At 48.1% G+C, this 20633-nt stretch overlaps 1 protein-coding gene across 6 annotated transcripts; it reads left to right on the top strand.

The window, feature by feature from the left end:
* The first annotated feature begins 3799 nt into the window (after positions 1-3799).
* Positions 3800-20313, top strand: LOC134034767 (lethal(3)malignant brain tumor-like protein 4). 6 transcript variants are annotated; one of them, XM_062479364.1, is made up of 20 exons: positions 3800-3884; positions 5064-5231; positions 6096-6184; positions 6273-6327; positions 6434-6534; positions 7730-7834; positions 7950-8085; positions 8196-8287; positions 8454-8605; positions 9277-9353; positions 9470-9555; positions 9637-9747; positions 10680-10794; positions 11149-11260; positions 12688-12861; positions 13821-13961; positions 15423-15514; positions 17157-17332; positions 18981-19043; positions 19300-20313. In XM_062479364.1, the coding sequence occupies exons 3-20, from the start codon at positions 6104-6106 to the stop codon at positions 19453-19455; spliced, it is 2025 nt and encodes a 674-aa protein (XP_062335348.1). In that variant the 5' UTR covers positions 3800-3884; positions 5064-5231; positions 6096-6103; the 3' UTR covers positions 19456-20313. The 6 variants fall into 6 exon arrangements, with proteins under 6 accessions (XP_062335348.1, XP_062335352.1, XP_062335351.1 ...); XM_062479368.1 differs by lacking the exon at positions 3800-3884 and adding an exon at positions 4256-4399 and having other exon boundaries at positions 5064-5235; positions 6282-6327; XM_062479367.1 differs by lacking the exon at positions 3800-3884 and adding an exon at positions 4257-4399 and having other exon boundaries at positions 6282-6327.
* Positions 20314-20633: the final 320 nt, after the last annotated feature.

Here is a 20633-nt window from a genome sequence, read left to right as displayed (position 1 = left end):
GCAAACGGGGGTTGTCGCTCTAGTCAACCAATCAGACGGGAGACCAGACTAATTTTCATAAAACACACTTCCATATGCAAATGAGATCACGGGCTAAATGTCAACAGAGACCAGCACGCGTTTACTTTATCCCAACCCGGCCCGATCTGTAGTTTTAAAGTTTACATACCGGAGTCATAGGATAAGGTTTTGGATTAGGATTTGCTTTATTGTCTTGTGTCCTATAGCCCAATCATGCAACATATGAATCATTAATCATGGAGCAGGTCAGAGTGGTGACCTGAAACTGCCCTCTCCTCTGCCCTCCTTTGCTCTTCTCCTCCCTTCTCCTCTCTTCTTCTCCTCCTCCCTTCTCCTCTCTTCTTCTCCTCCTCCCTTCTCCTCTCCTCTTCTCTTCCTCTCCTCTCCTCCTCTCTTCTGCCCTCCTTTCCTCTCCTCCTCTCTTCTCCTCTCCTCTCCTCTCCTCTCCTCTCCTCCTCCTCCTCCTCCTCCTCCTCCTCTCCTCTCCTCTCTTCTGTCCTCCTTTCCTCTCTTCTCCTCTCCTCTCCTCCTCCTCTCCTCTCCTCCTCTCTTCTCCTCTCCTCTTCTCATTAAATGTTCATATGTTCATTCAGGTTTCAATTGAGCCAAGCAGGGCAGGGAACCCCCCCTGCTCCCAGACCACCACCATTCACTAAATGGACCCCCCATGAGGAATCGGCCCCATTGTAGTCCCCAGGATCTCCCTAGGGTTCATGTGACACACACGCACAGTAGGTGACAATAGGGTAAACCATGTGGGGTAGCTTTCCCTCTACACAAAGACACCCGATAGTGGACGTATCCATGGAGACCATACATCCCATAGAGAGCAGGACTTGGTCACTAGGGGTCAGAAAGGGGGGGACAATGATGTGACCACTGGGGGGTTCCCCTGCTGTCATCTGATAGGGGTGACCTGTAGAGGTACAGGGAGGATTAGACATGTACATAATAGAGGTACAGTTAGCTATACAGCAGGGGTTAGACAGAGTGAATGGTTAAACATGACACACACACACACCATTTCCCAGTGCACCTGCATCTTATACTTTACCTGGGTCACCTGAGAATGAACACATGGAGAGAGAGGAGGGAAAGATGAAGTGATAAATGGACGTTAGGCAGGGGAGGGAGAGAGAGAGACATGTCCAGGGTTAGAGGGTGAGGGTTCAGGGGTTCATATGGAACTGTGAGCAGAGACATGTCCATGGTTGGAGGGTGAGGGTTCAGGGGTTCATATGGAACTGTGAGCAGAGACATGTCCAGGGTTGGAGGGTGAGGGTTCAGGGGTTCATATGGAACTGTGAGCAGAGACATGTCCAGGGTTGGAGGGTGAGGGTTCAGGGGTTCATATGGAACTGTGAGCAGAGACATGGGACACAGCAGCAGGATACCAAACAGAGGACTGCTCTCTCCAGGACTGACACACTCTGCACTTTTATTAACCCTCGTGCTGCCTTCGGGTCACATGACCCAAAGGTTCATAACGAACCATCGTTGTGTTTACCCAATTTTACCCAATACAAAAACAAATAAAAATAATTTTCTTTTAACCTTCGCAATGTGGGGGGTCTGAGACAGCCCAACGGTTAAAAGAAAATGCTTCACTTTGTTTTTGTATGCGGTAAAGTTGTCGCAATACGACGGTGGGTCACAATGACTGATGGGTCAGAACGACCCGAAGATAACACAAGGGTTAAACAAGCTTGTTTTCAAAGGCAGACTGGGAGTATCACAAGGAGAGAGATTAAGGTATGTGTGTGTGTCTGTGTGTGCGTGTGTGTGAGTGTGTTGGTAGAGAACCCGCTGCTGTCTGTCACACTCATAAATCATTTAGATCAAGAGGTTTGATTGCAATTCAAACCTTTCTCTGTCAATGTTTTGGTGTCCAGTTGGTCTCCTTGGATAGTGTGTGGGTTTATGTGTGTATTGGAAGACAGGAGGAAACACACTATGATTATACTGTATATTTAGTATCTCAAAAGTGGATAGATTATCTGTTAGTATAGCATGTAGCTACTGTACTGTCTTGACATTTCAATTTCCCATTCTCCTTTCCATGGTTAACTGACATGAGGAGGGGGGGGAAGCTTTTTCCTTTCAGCCCTCCCCTCCTTCTCTGCTAGACCTTGTTGAGTTTTCCATTGTCAGTGACTTCTGTCTGGTAAGTGGTTTTATGGGGTGTTGTTTCCAGGGCTACCACACCTAGCCTTCCTCTTATATCCAAGCTGTGATAGGCTGATCAGAGCCCTACATTTGGGGTAACTGCTGCCAGGACAGGACAGGGGTTACTATAGATACTGTAGTAATGGTGTAGTCATGGTAATGTGGTGGGGGTGGGGGCACAATGTGGAGGCGATGGGAGGATAGAATTTGAACCCTGTTAGCCAATGGACAGCAGTGTTACAGAGGTGGTTTGAGAACTGGTGTGAGTCATTGTTTGTTCTGTTGACTAGTCACGAGAGAACAAACATGGTGTTAATAGGCTAGATGCCACTCCCTTGGTGTTATCCTGTGTTGGATCAGTGTTTAGTTAAGAAGAACAGGCTACCACACTGAAGAGTACGGTAGGCTACTAGTCTGCGAAACTCTTCTCAGTGTTGCTGTACTGCTACATGCTGGTCATGAGCCCAAACTGCAGGCAAAACCCACCCGCAGAGACGCACCCATGATAGCACAATAGAGCCCCAAGTGGCCAAGGTAGGTAATAGTTCTCTTTTCATTCTTATCTATTCTTTGCTTTTGTTCCTTTGTCTCCTTATCCACCCTACCTTCTTATCTCTTCTCTGTAACTTCTTCTCGTTCTGCCCTTGCTTCTCCTATCTCTCCTATTAGATAGATGGAATGAGTCGACTCGTATAAAAACTAAGTGTTTCAGCAGGTTGATTTTCTGTGCCTCCCCCATGATAAGCAGCAAAGACAGTCCTCAGAACACCACGCCAACTACTGCCTTCACTATGGCCTGTATAGTAGGCATGCCTGCGACCACAGCCCTAGAGGGGTGAAAGATAAGATAAACTTTACTGTCCTACAGTAAATTGGTCTTAAACACACACGGTAGGGTGTAATGGTGTACTGTATACAATATGTGCGGTGAAAGTTAAGCAGTCTCATCAACATAAAATCATCATAGAGTATGCATGTGTACAGTTGTGGGGTAAACAGCAACGTTGCAGGGGTAACCCTCTGGCTAACTTGACGTTTAGGGCTTTGATGGGCTGGTGGTCAAAGGAGTTCACATTTACAGTTCGGCAAGTTGTTAAAGCTGTTGAGCCTGCACTGGAGACTGAAGAGTCTGCCTTGAGGGAAGAAGCCAGTATGATAGAGGACATGGGTGTGGTCTGAATTTGAGTCTGGAATGATGTTTAGAGTCCGATGAGTGCTTCCTCAAAGACAGCCTGGAGTGTGAGGTCTTCAGTGGATTTGGGGTCAAACCCCATCTTCTCAGAGAGGAGGACCTGGTGTTTACACACTAGGCTAGGCTGGTTCCTTTCTTTGTTTTACAATGCCAATCTGCTCCTGAGACTTGTGATTGCACCGTCCTCCGAATCTTGCTGAATCCAGTAAAAATCCATGCTTCATAAAACGCTCCACGCACGCACAAACACATCAGAAAAAGTAGGGCATTTTACTCTACAACGAAATTGTTGTTGTTCAGTATAAATGGGGAAGACATGCTTCATTTAACCTACCACCTCCTCTCCTCCAATGCAATGATTTTGTCACACCTGTTCAATCATCCTTACCATAGATGGCCAGGCCTTTTCCCGACCGCACATGCGCACAATTCCATACTGTGAGCGAGCCCCTTTCCTGCTGTCACCACGACTGTCACAACACGGAGGGGCAAAGCTGCCTAGTGGGTAAGATTCATCGTTTACAGCTGGCTTACTGCTCTTAGTGTTATAACGATAATCAAGCACACGGACACACACTGTCGGCAAACTGCTTTTATAGGACAGAGTGCAGTGAAAGAGACGTTTCGGGCTCCCCCTTTGTGTCAGATGCGTGGGAATTGCTATGCTGCTAATCTCAATGTTTTCACATTTTACACGTAGCGAATATAAACATACGATACAATGCCCTTTTCTCTCAACTTTCGAACTATTAGACGTGAATTAGTTTCCACGTCCCGTATTTCCGCTCATTTGACGCTGAATAGTCTGCTCAACGTGTGGTATGATATTGTAAACACCGTGCTGCTCGCGCTACTGTAAGTGAAACTATAGCTTATTTCTCGGAAATGTTTCCTTTTTGTCGTCAGCTCTTTACGCTATTTACGTAGGCTGCAATTATAACTCATCTTGATGAAGAGTTTGGATGTGTTTGTCGGAGAGGGGACGACTTTGCTTGGGACTGTTTTTGCAGCTTTTATCAGGTTTTTCTTTATTTTCCGTCTTTACTTCTGCCACCATCACGGTGCTTTTGTGTTGCTGGGCGGAGTGACCATTTCCTCCTAAAATGCATTTAGTGGTTGTTGTTGTTGTCCTGCATTATGTTTTCATGGAAAATGGCAAAGGGGTTCTTCTCCCAAAACAGACTTCTTAACAAATTATCACCAAAGCCTTAATTTCAAGATGCAGTTGATTGTTAGAATAAACTACTACGTGATGGATTCAAAACTACAAAGCTAATTCATGAACATGAGTACCCAACAGCGAAGCTATGAACGTGGTTTGTTTAGGCCGAGATGTTTTTGACCATTTGTTGAATTTCCACCATCTTTCTGTAGTGCTTTCACTCAGTTACTGCGGTGTTTCTACTGCTTTACTGCTGTTTCTACTGTGTTTTACTCGTTTGCTGCTTGTGTTCCTGCTGTCACTGCTTTGTTTCTACCGTGTATCTGCTGTGTTTCTATTGTGTTCATGTTGTTTCTACTGTTGTAACTGCTACTGTGGCTGTACTGCTACTGTTCATTCCACTGTGTTGGGTTACAGGTTTGTTTCTATTGTGTTACTGCTGTGTTACACACTAACTGGGTTACGTAATGGAACTGTATTGTAGAAGTGTATTGTCAGTTTTTTTCTGGCTCTGTTCTACAGATTGACCTGGTGGAGACCTAGAATGTGACTGGAATGGAAGCCTATTGACTGAGGCCCTGATTGGTGGAAGGACTGGAGACGAGGCCCTGATTGGTGGAAGGACTGGAGACTGAGGCCCTGATTGGTGGAAGGACTGGAGACTGAGGCACTGATTGGTGGAAGGACAAGGTGGGTGAGTCACTGTGGAAAGGATAGAAGTGTAGCCTACTTCACCTGAGACCTGTGTGTGTGTGATTCAAACTGCGATATGGCCTTCGTCAACCTCAACATGCTTGTTTGAAGAGTTACAAAAAGTTTCTTCTCAGAAGACTTTTACTAGAAGAACTCTTTGAAAAGTTCTGCTTGTCTTGCAGTTTCTGCCTCAGTAAATTGGCTTGGCGAGGTCTTAATGTTGGGCTCTAGCTGTACAAACCCCCTGTCAGATTCTGTACAGCTTTGCATTTTACCAGACACTAAATGGACTTGCTGCAGTTTGGGGCCCCCAGGGTTTAAGCTTGCAAAGTGACAGACCATAGACATCCTTATTGTACCAAACACACATCTCTTAGACACACATTCTACACACACATTCTACACACACATTCTCCACACACACACAGCATTATGCCCAGTAAAGCAGAAGAACCTTTCCACCATGCTAACGGAGGAATGTGGTGTGTCCTCCTCCCCAGACGCTGTGACTGCACTTTTATTAAGTGGATTATTCCCCCAGATATCTACTACTTCCTGTTTTTGTCTGACTTTCTTTTCTGGGCACAACTGTATGAAATGTCACATGGAACAAAAATGTGATTTGTTTATTTATGTATTCGATTTTCAGTGTTACAGAGTAACACTACAGTGATGTGTAATGTTAATATATTCACTTGGCAGATGCTTTCTTCCAAAGCGATGTATGAGGAGAGTTTTGAACCTGGGACTTTTAGAGCTATCGGAAAATGCTCTACCACTGAGCTCCACCCATCCCAGTAATCCCAGGGGAGGAGTGGACGTAGCTGTTGACTGTGTGTCTTCTTCATCTCCTGGCTGTAGGAGTGATCATGTTTCCCAGCATACAGAGCGACAGGAAGAGGAAGCTGAGCGTGACCTCGAAGGGTGCGACTGACGAGTACTGTCTGAGAGTGAGTATGCTGATGGCGGTGTCGTCTCTAACACTCTAGACAAACTGGTGCTTCCGTCCATGTCTAAGTCTGCTCTGTGGTGTTTCAGAGACCGAAGGAGGATCCCGCCAAGATGAAGAACAAGACACCCAGCAACACACCAGGTACACACACACAACACACACACACACACTGGGGTTGGATTGATCTACTAATGTATTGACTGATGTACTGTGTGTGTGTTGGTCCTTGCTGTGTGTGTTGCATCAGTGAGCAGTAAGAGGAAGGTGTGGTCATGGGATCAGTATCTGGAGGAGGAGGGGACCATGGATGACACCTGTGCTGCTGCTCCTGTTACACTGTTCACTGAGGTACACACACACACACACACACACTCTACACACTCACTCTACACACACACACACACTCTACACACACACACACACACACTACACACTCACTCTACACACACACACACACTCACTCACTCACTCACTCACTCACTCACTCACTCTACACACACTCACTCACTCACTCACTCACTCACTCTACACGCACACATACTCACTCTACATACACTCACTCTACACACTCACTCTACACACTCACTCTACACACTCACTCTACACACACACACACTACACACTCACTCTACACACTCACTCTACACACACACACACACTACACACTCACTCTACACACACTCACTCTACACACACACTTACAATATACACACAGACACATTTTATATATACACCCACACGCACTAAATACACAGACACAATTTACACACACACTCACTCACTCACTCACTCACTCACTCACTCACTCTACACGCACACATACTCACTCTACATACACTCACTCTACACACTCACTCTACACACTCACTCTACACACACACACACTACACATTCACTCTACACACACTCACTCTACACACACACTTACAATATACACACAGACACATTTTATATATACACCCACACGCACTAAATACACAGACACAATTTACACACACTAGTTTGTGTGATACACTAATGCGTTCTGTAGAGAAGCAAGACTGGTGTTGGTCATGTTTTCGAATGGAAGGGAAAAAACAGGACAACGGCGGATATCGCTGTAAAATATATATATATATATATATCTATATTATAATTTTTTTGACGACGTAGTTAAGGCGGCAGGCGTGTGTTGCTTAGGCGGCCGCCCAAGTGCTGCGGGAAACCCTGACACACACACACTCAACAAACACTTGCACGCAAACACACATGCACAACCCTCACCACATGTTCATGCTGATTGACCACATGGAGTGAGGAAGAGGAGCGGTTTTCATGTGCAGTGATTGGACGGGACATCTGTTTCAGCCCTGGCACCAATGTTCGTTTCCACGACAACCGGGGCTGCCAAGACCCAATAGAGCAGAGAGGGAGGGCTTGTTACGAGAGAACGTTGTTATGGTGATGATTGTGTTGTTATTCTGTGTGAAGTAATTCTTCAGATGTGAACCAGAAACCGCTTAATCTGTCTCCTCCTTCCTGTGTTTTTGCGCCCCTACCCCAGGCCCAGTCGTTCCCCAGCAGTAAGAATGGTTTCAAGGTGGTAATGAGGTTGGAGGGCATCGACCCCCTCCACCCCTCCATGTTCTGTGTCCTGTCGGTGGCAGAGGTGAGGTCACACATACACATACACACACATAAACAGGAAGTTGGTTTGCCAACTTCCAGACAGGTGTGACACATACATGTCCGGTGTGTAGACCATGTGACTCTGGAACTTACAGGTGATTGGCTTCCGAATGCGTCTACACATTGATGGTTACTCTGAGTGCTATGACTTCTGGGTAAATGCTGACTCCCCCGACATCAGACCAGCTGGCTGGTGCCAGGCAACAGAACACACGCTCCACCCACCTAAAGGTGTGTGTTTGTGTGTGTGTGTGTGTGTGTGTGTGTTTTTGTATGTCTAAAATATAGACTATGTACCAGGATTGTTTATGTATCTCTCTGACTCCACCCCCCCCCTGCAGGCTACAGTGAAGAAGAGTTTGACTGGGAGAAGTACCTCCTCTCCTGTGAATCCCAGGCCGCCCCAGAGGCCCTGTTCAGAGACCACAGCACTGTACGCTCCCAGGCTCGGATCAGCTCACCTTATTAATAATGAACCATGCGACGTCACACAGGGCCTTGCACTGTCTCGAGACAAATGCAAGCTTGTATTCAAATACAGATGGCACAAAATAAACGTTATGGCTGCTTCTAAGCTTAACGTGTGTGTGTGTGTGTAGCCCCAGGGCTCCTGCAGGCTGCAGGTGGGCATGAAGCTGGAGGCTGTAGACAGGAAGAACCCGTGTCTGGTGTGTGTGGCGTCCGTGGCTGACATTGTAGACCGCCGCTTCCTGGTCCACTTTGACAACTGGGACGACACCTACGACTACTGGTGAGCTGACCAATCACACCACTGACATCACCAAATCACACCACTGACATCACCAAATCACACCACTGACATCACCAAATCACACCACTGACATCACCAAATCTTACCACTGACATCACCAAATCACACCACTGACATCACCAAATCACACCACTGACATCACCAAATCTTACCACTGACATCACCAAATCTTACCACTGAAATCACCAAACACTGAGTGTATCCCTTCAGTGTTTGTATGTGCTGCATTTCCGCCACCACATTACCCTGACAAAGGGAACATGTGACTGGCAGACTTAGGAATACAAACAGAAAAAAAGGGTTTGTCTATGTCATACTGTGACCAGCAGGGGGAGCTCCTGTATGTATGGAAACACCAGGGGCATCGCAGCTCTGACTCACCTCAACTCACTGCTACACACACACACCTGCAGTGACACATACACACACACACCTGCTGTGACACACACACACACACACCTGCAGTGACACATACACACAAAGATGTTCATCGTACAGGTCCTGTGAGACACCAATTAGGAGTGAGTTGTTTGAGTGCTGCGTACTGATTGGGTATTTAACTCTGCTGCACAGCTGTGTAGAGGAGTGTGTGAGGGGAGACGTGTTCTGATGCTTCTCCACACCTGTGTGTGTGTGTGTGTGTGTTGCAGGTGTGACGTCAGCAGCCCTCATATCCACCCTGTGGGCTGGTGCCAGGACCATGTACGACCTCTTACTGCACCTCAGGGTGAGAACACACAGTACACACACTGACAACACACACGCTGCACACACTATGAAACACACGTGTGTGTGTGTGTGTGAGTGAATCCTCATGTAGTCATCATGTCGTGTGTGTTTAAGGACATCCAAACCCAGAACACTTCCTCTGGGAGGAGTATCTAGAAGACAATGGCTGCACCGCATTACCCAGCCAGGCTTTCGCTATGGTAACCAACCACGATTGACAGATCTCTAGCCCTATCAGAAGCGTGCGTACAATAATTGACAGGTGTGTGGTCCTATCCCAGAGGGCCCCTCATGGTTTCAGGGTGAACATGAAGCTGGAGGCTGTGGACAGGAGGAACCCCATGCTGATAAGAGTAGCCACCATCGCTGACACTGAGGACTACAGAGTCAAGGTACTGTAGGTCTGTGTGTGTTTTACTGTCAGTCAAGACACCCATGTATTGATTTGACCATTTATTGATTTACCACAGATATGGAAATAAGTCCCTGAGGGCTTTGTTGGAGGGGTTCTATCCAAGGGTAAAATACTGTCTCAGAGCACTAGCCAAGCAAACATCCAAGAACATATAACATCCTTCCTGGAGAGAGACTTACAGACAATACGGAGGGCCTGGGTATGGTGGCACTGTCTGACGCACATTAATCCTATATTACATTGTCAGACACGCGCGTTATCCCCGAATGCCTTTGTCATGGGTCACAGAAGGAAATTGACTTATTGATCCACACACTCACTCACACACAAACACACACAACCCTTCCATTCATCTTAATGGAATCAGTTGTCTAGCTCACGGTCACTCTTGACACTCTCACTACCTAGGTGTGGGTGTGTGTGTGACAAGGCCAGTTCTGCAGGAGTGTTTCACATGTACTCTGTGTGTGTTAGAGAGAGGGAGGGGGGAGAAGGGGGAGAGGGGGAGAGGGGGATGTTGGAAGAACAGTCATGATTGGATTGTGTTCCGTACTGCTGCTGCAACTGCCCAGAAATTGATTAGATTTATACAAATGTAGAATGTATACTTTGGAGGAGTGTGTGTGCACGGGCATACGCATACATGTGTGATTCTACCGACTCATGTCCTGTCCTCTTGTGGGATATTTTAATGGGTCTTACATAGATTAATATTTAATGTGGTGCAGTTATTGTAGTTCTTGGGAGAGCTGAGTGAGGGAAAGAGTTTGGTGCTGATGCGGAAAACAGCATGAGAATTGTAGTTCGAAAGACGAGAGTTATAAACATTCGATTCTAAATAGTAGAAGATCAGATATGAAGTTTCTCTCATCAGTTATTTTGCTCCCCCCCCCCCCCTCCCTATCCCAGATCCATTTTGATGGTTGGCAGGAGAAGTTTGACTTCTGGGTGGACTCTGACCACAGTGACCTGCATCCTGTGGGCTGGTGCTCCAGCACTGGGCACCCCCTGGAGCCCCCCCTCTGTGAGTCTGCCCACCCAGTAGACTAGTGTGTGTGTGTGTGTGTGTGTGGTTGATCTCCTTCAGTCGTCCCTCCTACTCCCTTCATCCGTTTGTCCTCTCGTTCTTCAAGCACCTCTCCTGTGTGTGTGAGTGAGTGTGTGTGTGTGTGTGTGTGTGATCAATATTATTGATCAGGTGTCTCAGGTCACCAAGCAGCTGCAGCAGACAGGACAGCAGTGAACAGCAGGGACACTGAGGAGTCATACCTCAGCAAAGTCTTCTAAAACCTTCTAGAACTCTCAACTGCTGTTTCTAGGTATTCTGTGATTGACTGTGTGCGCGCGTGTGTGTGTGTGTGCGCATGCGTGTCTCCAGCTGCAGCGGGTTCCTCAGACCTCAAGCCTGTCTCTGCCCAGGGGGTGTGTCCTACGCCAGGCTGCAGAGGGGTTGGACACATCAAAGGAGCAAAATACTCAGGACATCACAGGTAAACATACACAACAATACTCAGCTCACGACTGAAACACAAGCAAGCAACTGTACCTTAGAAAAGGGTGGAAAGAGAGAGAGAGAGAGAGAGAGAGAGGGAGATAAGGAGAGAGAGAGGGAGATAAGGAGAGAGAGAGGGAGAAAAGGAGAGAGAGAAAAAGGGGAGAGAGAGGGAGAAAAGGAGAGAGAGAAAAAGGGGGAGAGGGGAGAGACAGACAGGTTCTGGCAGGACTGGTCATGTCCAGATTGGAGCAGGTGGATCTTGTATTGCCAAAGCAATTTAGAACTCCGCTCTCACCAGAAACAGAAAGAAATCTACATGTAATTTACATCTCATCTGCATGAATTAATCAAAAACCCTGAAACTGCTGCTTTCAAAGTGAAACTTCCTTTGCTTTCTTGTGAAGCGCCATTCTCCCACACTGCTTCTGGGAATATGAGATGCCTCTTCTGTTTAATGGGCTGGGCCATCACTGTGATAGAATGTGATGTATGAGAGAAAGTTGGGGACGTCATTTGCAACAGCTCCTTTATTACAGTAAACAAACCAGACCCGTATACACACACACACATAACACACACACATACAGAAACACGGTAATGAAAGCATCACTGGATATATGGAGGCAAATGAAAGCTATAATGAGTACTGGGTGATGCTGACTTTATTGAAGCATTCTGTGTACGTACTGTTACATCTGAGACAGATCTTACTGCATTGGAGGCTGGAAGCCGTTTGAAACCTCTAAATTCAGACGTCCAAACTGGACAAAATTTGATTTAGAGACCAACACACACACAAACATTTGTCACGCTCTGGGAAGTCTATGAGAGCAGGACAACTGCATCAGAGGACAAACAAGCACCAACATGTTGACTTTCTTAGTTGTCTCCATGGTTTCACCCTCCATTGGCTGCCTCCTCACCTCAGCACCCGGCCCTGCTGGATCTACACTGTTTGTGGGCTGTTGCAATGTTGCCTTCTGCATGCACCATTGAACTGCAGGGCTGTCTATAAGGGGGAGAGGGGGAGGACGGGGAGAGGGGGAGGACGGGAAGAGGGGAGGGGGGGAGGAAGAGGGGAGGGGGGGAGGAAGGGGGGAGGGAATGGAAGGAGAGCGATGCGACAGAGAGAAGGGAGGAGGAGAGAGTGGAGGCTGCAGAGGGGAGTGGTGTGTCAGCACAGCTGGATACATGATTAATGAGCTGGCTTCCTAGGTGTGTCTGTGTATGGAACCAGGAATGTGTGAGGACCTGGTCTCTCACACACACACACACACACACACACTCAGCAGTCACTGTTGTGGCTGGGTGATGTTGTTACACTTTGTGTATCCAGGCTCTCGTTCCCGCTCTGCCTCTCTTTTCTCCCTCCATCCCCGTCTTACCCTCTCTCCTATTGTTCTCTGACCCCCCTTTGCCCAGTGCCTTTGGCTGTCCTTACTCAGACCTTAATGTGAAGAAGGAGGTTGTGGTTCCAGACCGCCTGGGAGGAGAGAAGCAGATCACCTTCGTACCGGTCCACTTTGTCCAGAAGACTAAGAGGCTCCTCCCTGACGACCACCAGCTGGACACGCCCCCTGACGACCACGCAGACAGGTAGTGATGTCACTCCGTCTCACCACCAAACACAAAGCAGGCCAAGACAAACTGTGGAGACAAAGTCAGAGGTGCTCTGTGAGAGAAGGAGAGGGAGCAGGGATGGTCAGAGTGGGGAAAATGAATGTAGAGACGCTTAGTAGAGAACAAGAGCGATAGGAGAGAAAGGGAGAGAGAGGAGTGGGGGGGAGGTTCAGAGTATTAAAAAGATCTGAGCATGACCAAGCTCTCTGATAGGCTTAGCTCTGAGCGCCCACAATCCTCTTGGCCTGCCGTCTCTACCGCACCGTGAAACTTCCGCGAGGTGACAAGAGAGAGAGTGTTTGAGTTGACATGGTGAGAACGCAAGTGAGCATCAGGCATGTGGAGGGATAAGGAGAGGGGAGGAGAGGATTCACTTTCAATCTTTAAACGGCACAATAAGCTAAGAAGAAGAACTTCCTCTGGCTCTTCACTATACGAGAACAAAGATACGCCGTCACATTGCATGTCTACTGTCACTCTGGCTGTAGAACAGCCTGCAGCGTTTGGGCCGGCAGAGGAGAGATGAAGGCAGAGGGGGGGGGGGGGGGGGAGGCAGATGAAAGGAGGGAAGGAACAGGGGGATAATAATAGGTGTATTGATCCTCAGTGTTTGAGATAAACTACACTCTGTCTCGTCACGTCTTCTGGAACACTAACATCTACCCTTTGATTTTCTCATTTCCTTTCCCTCCTCCTCTCCTCCCGCCCCCTCTCATTCTCCTTCTTCCTCCCCTCTCAATCTGTCCTCCTGTTCTCTCCTTTCCCTCCTCCTCTCCTCCCGCCCCCTCTCATTCTCCTTCTTCCTCCCCTCTCAATCTGTCCTCCTGTTCTCTCCTTTCCCTCCTCCTCTCCTCTCCTCCCGCCCCCTCTCATTCTCCTTCTTCCTCCCCTCTCAATCTGTCCTCCTGTTCTCTCCTTTCCCTCTTCCTGTCCAGGTCGGGGGGGTTTGAGGTGTCAGGTGGTCGTCTGAGGGGACGTCCCCCTGGGGGCGTGGCCATGGTGAAGAGGGAGGAGCCAGCAACTCAGGGAAACAAGCTGCTGTCTGCCCAGGGCAAAAGAGGCAGGCTGCCCAGCAGGTACACACACACATACACACACACACACATACAGTACATGCCTAAAGTACACAAACATACACACACTAACACACGTACAGTACACCACACAAACTAACACACACACACACAGGCACAAACACTCATACTTTTATAAACACACTATCTGGGCATACACAGCATTGTGTGAATTTGAACAGCTTCATCGCTGACTACTAAAGAAACACAGCCTTGTGTACAAGGATGCCCAGAACTGTGGTTCCGTTTGATCGGGACTGGTTTAAAAGAGAAGGGACAGGAGGTGGAAGAGGAGGATAAAGTGGAGAAGGAAGAAGAGGTAGAGAAGTGGAGGGAAAGAGTAGACAAAGAGGTTGAAGAGGAGGTAGAGAGGAGGATTGGACTCCATGGCAGAGTGATTATATAAAGGTGGAGTTATGTAAAATGTAAGGCAGAGGAGAACATGGAGCATGGAACTTGTTCTTTTCTGCTATATCTGGATCAGCACCTTATGTAACTGCTGTTATCCATAAGAACCAAGGACTACATTCAGCTGCTCCTCTGCTCTCCTCTGCTCTGCTTTGCTCTACTCTGCTCTCCTCTCCTCTGCTCCCCTCCCCCTCAACTCCTCACCCCTTTTACTCCTCCCCTCCGTGTCACCTGTCTTTCTTTTTCTCTCCTCCCCTCCTCTTTCTCCTCCCCTCCTCTCTCCTCTCCCCTCCCCTCCTCTCTCTCCTCCCCTCCCCTCCTCTCTCCCCTCCCCTCCTCTCTCCCCTCCCCTCCTCTCTCTCCTCCCCTCCCCTCCCCTCCTCTCTCCCCTCCCCTCCTCTCTCTCCTCTCCTCCCCTCCTCTCTCCCCTCCTCCGCTCACCGATAATTCAATTAGAACACATCTTAATTTTTTATTCATCCTCAGTTATTTAGCTGAACTCCATCCTCTCTCCCCCCTTTCCTCCCCCTACCCCCTCTCATCCACCCTGTTTAATCATTCATGTTAGTTATCACACCAATTCCCTCAGAGGGACGGAGAGAGAGAGAGAGAGAGGGCGATAGAGAGGGAGAAAAGGAGAGATGCAGACAGAGAAGAGGGGATAGAGGGGGGTTAGATGGTTTAATGAGGAAGATCTGAGCTGGCAGGATGTGAAACGGAGACCATGTTTGGAGCTACGGCCTCAGGGAGACAGAGAACATTATACACTACCTCCTTCCCCCCCTCCTCTCTCCCCCTCTCACACGCCCCTCAGTCCTTCTCTCTCGATCCCTTCTCTCCATCTCTCTTTCAAGCTTCGTTCATTCCCAACTCCATCCATCCTTGTTCCACTTCATTCTTCAACCCCAACCACTCCTTCCCTCCCCCCTCTGACCCAACCCTCACCCCCCCCCCCCATCCTCCTCTCCTTACCCCCTATCTCGGTAGAACTCTGCAGACAACATAGTAGTGAGGAGATATGCACCAATCTTTTTCTGTCTCTCTCTCTTTGGCCAGGCTTGCCCAGTCAGCCAGGTATGTGCGTGTAAAGAAGGAGGAGGAAGAGGAGGAGGAAGATGAAGATGAGGTGCTGGCCAATGTGATGACAGGTGAGAGCAGGGTTACCATGGTGATCTATGCCCGATCCAGTGTTGAATATTTCAATCACGTCCGAGGCGAAAACTCTGTCTCTGTGTGTGTGTACATTCTGCCAGCCTGCCAACACAGTGAGAAACTAAATTTAACTCAGATTTTGCGTGTGTGTGTGTGGGAGACTGCAGCAAAGACGATAAGAGGAGGTGAAAGTGCTGGAGGTGTGATGACAGAACACATTACTGCCACTACACACCAACACACACACACCCACACGTGCACACACACGCCGTGCCACATTGTCTCAGCCTCAGAAAGCCGGGTCACGAGCTGCCTGGCTGAGCTGGCGGAGGCGGCCAGTCTTTCCAACCCTCCATCCCTACATCCCTATTCATCCCCCAAATAGGAGGGGAGGGGAGGGGAGAGCGGTCACCTTTCTTTGTGTATCCATCCATAATGAAAGGGAGACAGATGGTGTCCCCCTGACACTGTCCAGAAGACAGACTCCCACAGCTCCTTCTCATTCCCTCTCTCTGCCCCCCTACCCTCTCTGCCCACCCTTCCCTCTCTCTCTGCCCCCCTACCCTCTCTGCCCACCCTTCCCTCTCTCTCTGCCCCCCTACCCTCTCTCTCTGCCCCCCTACCCTCTCTCTCTGCCCCCCTACCCTCTCTCTCTGCCCCCTACCCTCTCTGCCCTCCTCTTTCTCTCGTTGTGTCCAGGTTGTTTGGCATCATCGCCCCTCCAGGGGGCGACGGGAGCTGCTCCCCACGTGACCATACGTGTTCCAGCACACACACACTCACACACTCACACACTCACACACACACACACATCCAACAGTGTGCCTGTCATGTCTGTCATGTCAGTAGTGGTGTTGGACTGTCTTTGGCGTCAACATGATTTCATAAGTCTGCATTAGTCTGCTTCCCTGGACACGTAGCGAGCAACTCAATGTCCTGCTCATTACACTGGGTTTCTGTGTCCCTAGTATCCTGGTTAGTCTTATATAACCACATCATAGGAAGCTGCTCAATGTAACAAAGTAAGACGCTCTCTTGGGACCAAGAGACCACACACACACACACCCGACCGGCAGATTGTTTCTCTTGGTACACCCTTTCTATGACTGCTTTCCCTCAGTCTCCATCTTTAACGGCCTCTGCCTCCTCTCTGACTCTCCTCATCCCCTGTGGTCAGACAGGCTGTGTGTGTGTGTGTGTGTGTGTGTGTGTGTGTGTGTGTGTGTGTGTGTGTGTGTGTGTGTGTGTGTGTGTGTGTGGAGAAAAAACTACTGCATCCAACCAAGCTGCTGCTGTAGAACTATTACCATGGTAACCAAACTCCCGTGTTATGAAAGCAGGGTAGATACCTGTCGTGCGTCTTGATAAAAACAATTCTCGTCATGGCAACCTTCAAGGTTTGTGTCGCTACGCTTTACAAACAGGAACCGGAACAAGGACAAGGGGCATTCCCTGGTTGCACGGCAGGAAGTGCCAGCTCAGGGGGAGGAGCCAGGGGCTGGGATCTGCAACGCAACACCTCGTTAGAACAATATGCACAGAGGAGGGGATAAGAGAGAGACAGGAGGTCTGGTTGAATGTATCTACGACTCAGGGTGATTTTAATCCCTCCTCCTCCCTTCCCTCTCCCCCCTGCAGAGCGGGGTGTGGGGGTGGACAGTCTCCAGCAGGCTCTGCACCAGTCTGTGTTCCTGTCGACGGTGTCATCTGGACCGGGTCTGGATCTGCCTCTGTGTTGGGAGCAGCACTGTAAGCTGCTGCCCGGGGTGGCGGGCATGCAGGCCAGCCGTGTGGCGCACTGGAGCGTGGAGGAGGTGAGGCTCACACACACACACACACACGTTTGCACACTGAACAGTACACACAATGTGTCAGTCACTGTTTTGTCTAGAGACAGGCTCCAGTAAGCTCTTATTCTGTCTCTGATTTAAATGTCAGCTTCTCACTTGCTCCCCCAGAAGATGTGAAAAGAAAGGTTGGAATGGGAGGAGGAGAGAAAGGTTGAGATGAGAGGAGGGAAGGTTGGGATGGGAGGAGGAGAGGGAAGGTTGGGATGGGAGGAGGAGAGGAGGGAAGGTTGGGATGGGAGGAGGAGAGGAGGGAAGGTTGGGATGGGAGGAGGAGAGGAGGGAAGGTTGGGATGGGAGGAGAGGAGAGAAAGATCCAGATTGTTTAATCTGTCTGCTGAAATGCCAGAGTCTCTCTAGGGACTGCCCCTTGCAGCTCATTTACATATAGCCCACATTCCACTGCTAAAAGGTGTTAACATTACCGACACTGTTACCGGCACCGGAAACATTATCCTGCCGCTGTGACTGATTGGACGAGTCTGGAGCTAGAGGGAGGGAGACAGGAGGAGAGAGAGACAGCCTCTGTCTGCCATCAGAGGAGGTGAAACACCAGGACAGGAAGGTCAGGAGGAAGAGGGTGAGGAGGAGGGTGGAGAAGGTGCATCTAGATCAGTGGTTCTCAACCCTGGTCCTCAGGGAACCCCTGTCCTGCATGTTTTAGATGTTTCTTGGCTCCAACACACCTGATTCAAATGCATGTTCGTTACCAGGCTTCTACAGAGCTAGATAACGACCCATTTATTTGAATCAGGTGTGAGGAACAGGGTTGAGAACCACTGATCTAGATGCTTGGGTGTGGTTAAGGGAGTAGAGATGAAGGGGAGAGATATGAGAGAGATGCCAGGACAGTAGAGAGAATTGCTCTCCCATTTAGTGATTGAAGGAGCAGTCCAGTAGTCCTGGAAGACCAATTAGAGCCAGTCATAAGCTCTTCAGAGTGCATGCCAAGTGTCAGTGCCTTGGGTTGGAGGAAGGTCCTCGGTTTAATCAGCCCCCCCTCCACTACACACACACACACACACACACACACACTGTAGCCTGTCAATGCTAGCTTTTAGCAGCACTGTTCCCAGACTCGTCAGTAACCGCCGAACTGCTCCGAAACGGGGACACCAAAGATAGCAGAGACAGAAAGAGAAATGGTGTTCGAGAAAGAGGCAGAGGAGGAGAGAAGCAGAGAAAAACAGTTGCAGGTGTTAGAAGGTTAGCGTTGATTGGAGAGAGTCAGTTGCAGGTGTTGGATGATTAGTTAGAGTTGATTGTAGAAGGGGCTCCAGCTGGTTTGTGTCTGCTCTTGGGATCGCTTCTCTGAAAATCATCACCTCTGATCATCAAAATGAGCTGTACAGCTGATGCACACACGCATTCTGTTAATTTGTTTTGGTAACCATTCCTTACGTGTGTGTGTGTGTGTGTGTGTGTGTGTGTGTGTGTGTGTGGGGAGTCAGATGGCTGAGCGGTTAGGGAATCGGGCTAGTAATCAGAAGGTTGCTGGTTCGATTCCTCGGCCGTGCATTTTTTCAGCCTACTTGCCTCGGGGGGAATGTCCCTGTACTTACTGTAAGTCGCTCTGGATAAGAGCGTCTGCTAAATGACTAAATGTAATGTCCAGGTCGCTGACTTCCTCCAGTCGCTCCCAGGCTGTGAGGAGCAGGCGAAGAGGTTCAGAGAGGAGGTGAGTAACACCAGCAGTACAGAGCAGCTTGATGAGGGACAGGCAACACACAATGTCTAAAATGTCTTGGAATGTTCTGAAGTGTTCTGGGATATTCTAGAATGTTATGAATTATCCATTACAACTACAAATGTAATACAGATTGGCCAACCACATTGCTGTTGTAATCTGATCAACTGCCTGCACTACTGCTCTAATCTGATTGGCTGTCCATGCTGCTGTTGTAATCTAATTGGATGCTGTGTTTCTTTGGAAGCAAATCGATGGAAAGGCCTTTCTGCTGCTGACGCAGCGCGACATTGTGAAGATTATGAGTGTCAAGCTTGGTCCCGCCCTCAAGATTTACAACGCCATCCTCATGTTTAAGCATGCAGAGGAGAGCAAATCTGCACCCAGCCACACCCTCACCTGAACTGACCAAACTAGACTCACTGATTGATCATTCCAATCCGACCCCTTGCCCTACACATGAGAGCTGAACTCCAGGGACCCATCAGCATCTCACTGTCAGCCTTTTATAACCACACACACACACATGCTGTATTTTATATATACTGATGTACATTTCCCCCTGGTCTGTCTAGCTGACAGAGTATCAAATGTGACAATCACTTCACAGCCTGGTGCTGTGCTTCTGGGTCACACACACACACACACACACACACACACACACACACACACACACACACACACACGCACACACATACACCCGCACATAATTGACCTCTGGTAACAACTGACTGTAGTAGGCACCTTTCAAATGTCCAACCTGAGCCTTTCAGATTATATTTGGTTCTATTTTGTATTGAATATTTTGTTCTGCTAGTGTACCTACGGCCTCTTCTGTATCGTGTTTGCAGGGTGGATGAAAATTAATATATTATATACATATATATATTAGCTTAAAAAACACATTAAATGCCAAAATATGGGTTTGTGTAAAATTTTGAATTCAGAATTTATTTTATTTGATAATATATTTACTATTAGAAGAAAGAAATGTTTTGACAATGTTGAAAATGTTTCACTAATTTTGAGGAGGAAATTATCTCACAACATTTATTGATGATCTGTTGATGTTCATTCTGTCTTACTCTACATGTTCATGACAAATGTGTCTCCTTAGCCAGTCAGCTGTTTGTTTTCACCTTTGACCCCGGTTCCTGGACCAATTATGTTGCTGTTTTACCTTTACCTTTTCATGTAGACTGATCTCTTTGTAGAGACTGTTTGTGTTTTCTTCTGATTAAAAGACAAAGATTTCCTTGAACAACTACCTCCTGTAGTTTAGGTGCCAGATGCCTGAAACCTATGTGCTTACTCATAGAAGTCCCCTCAATATACAGTAAGAATCATTTGATGCTAGAAATTATTGGTGGGGTGCATTTCAGGGTAGGGCTGCATTAGGCCTTAACACAAAATGTACCCGAGAACAGTTATCAGGTCAAGATGTGGAAAAAAAAGGTTTGAAGAAAAGGTTTTGAAATGTAAAAAAATATATATTTGTAAACCTTTTGAAATGTTTTTTTCAAAACTTTCTTTCGAAAATATTTTTTCAACCTGATCATAGCAAATCAAAACATGCAGGGC

The sequence above is a fragment of the Osmerus eperlanus genome, chromosome 15, assembly GCF_963692335.1.
Source record: "Osmerus eperlanus chromosome 15, fOsmEpe2.1, whole genome shotgun sequence".
Classification (NCBI taxonomy): Eukaryota; Metazoa; Chordata; class Actinopteri; order Osmeriformes; family Osmeridae; genus Osmerus; species Osmerus eperlanus.
The sequence above is the reverse complement of the archived record's forward strand: the minus strand, read 5'-3'. Positions and strand labels throughout refer to the sequence as shown.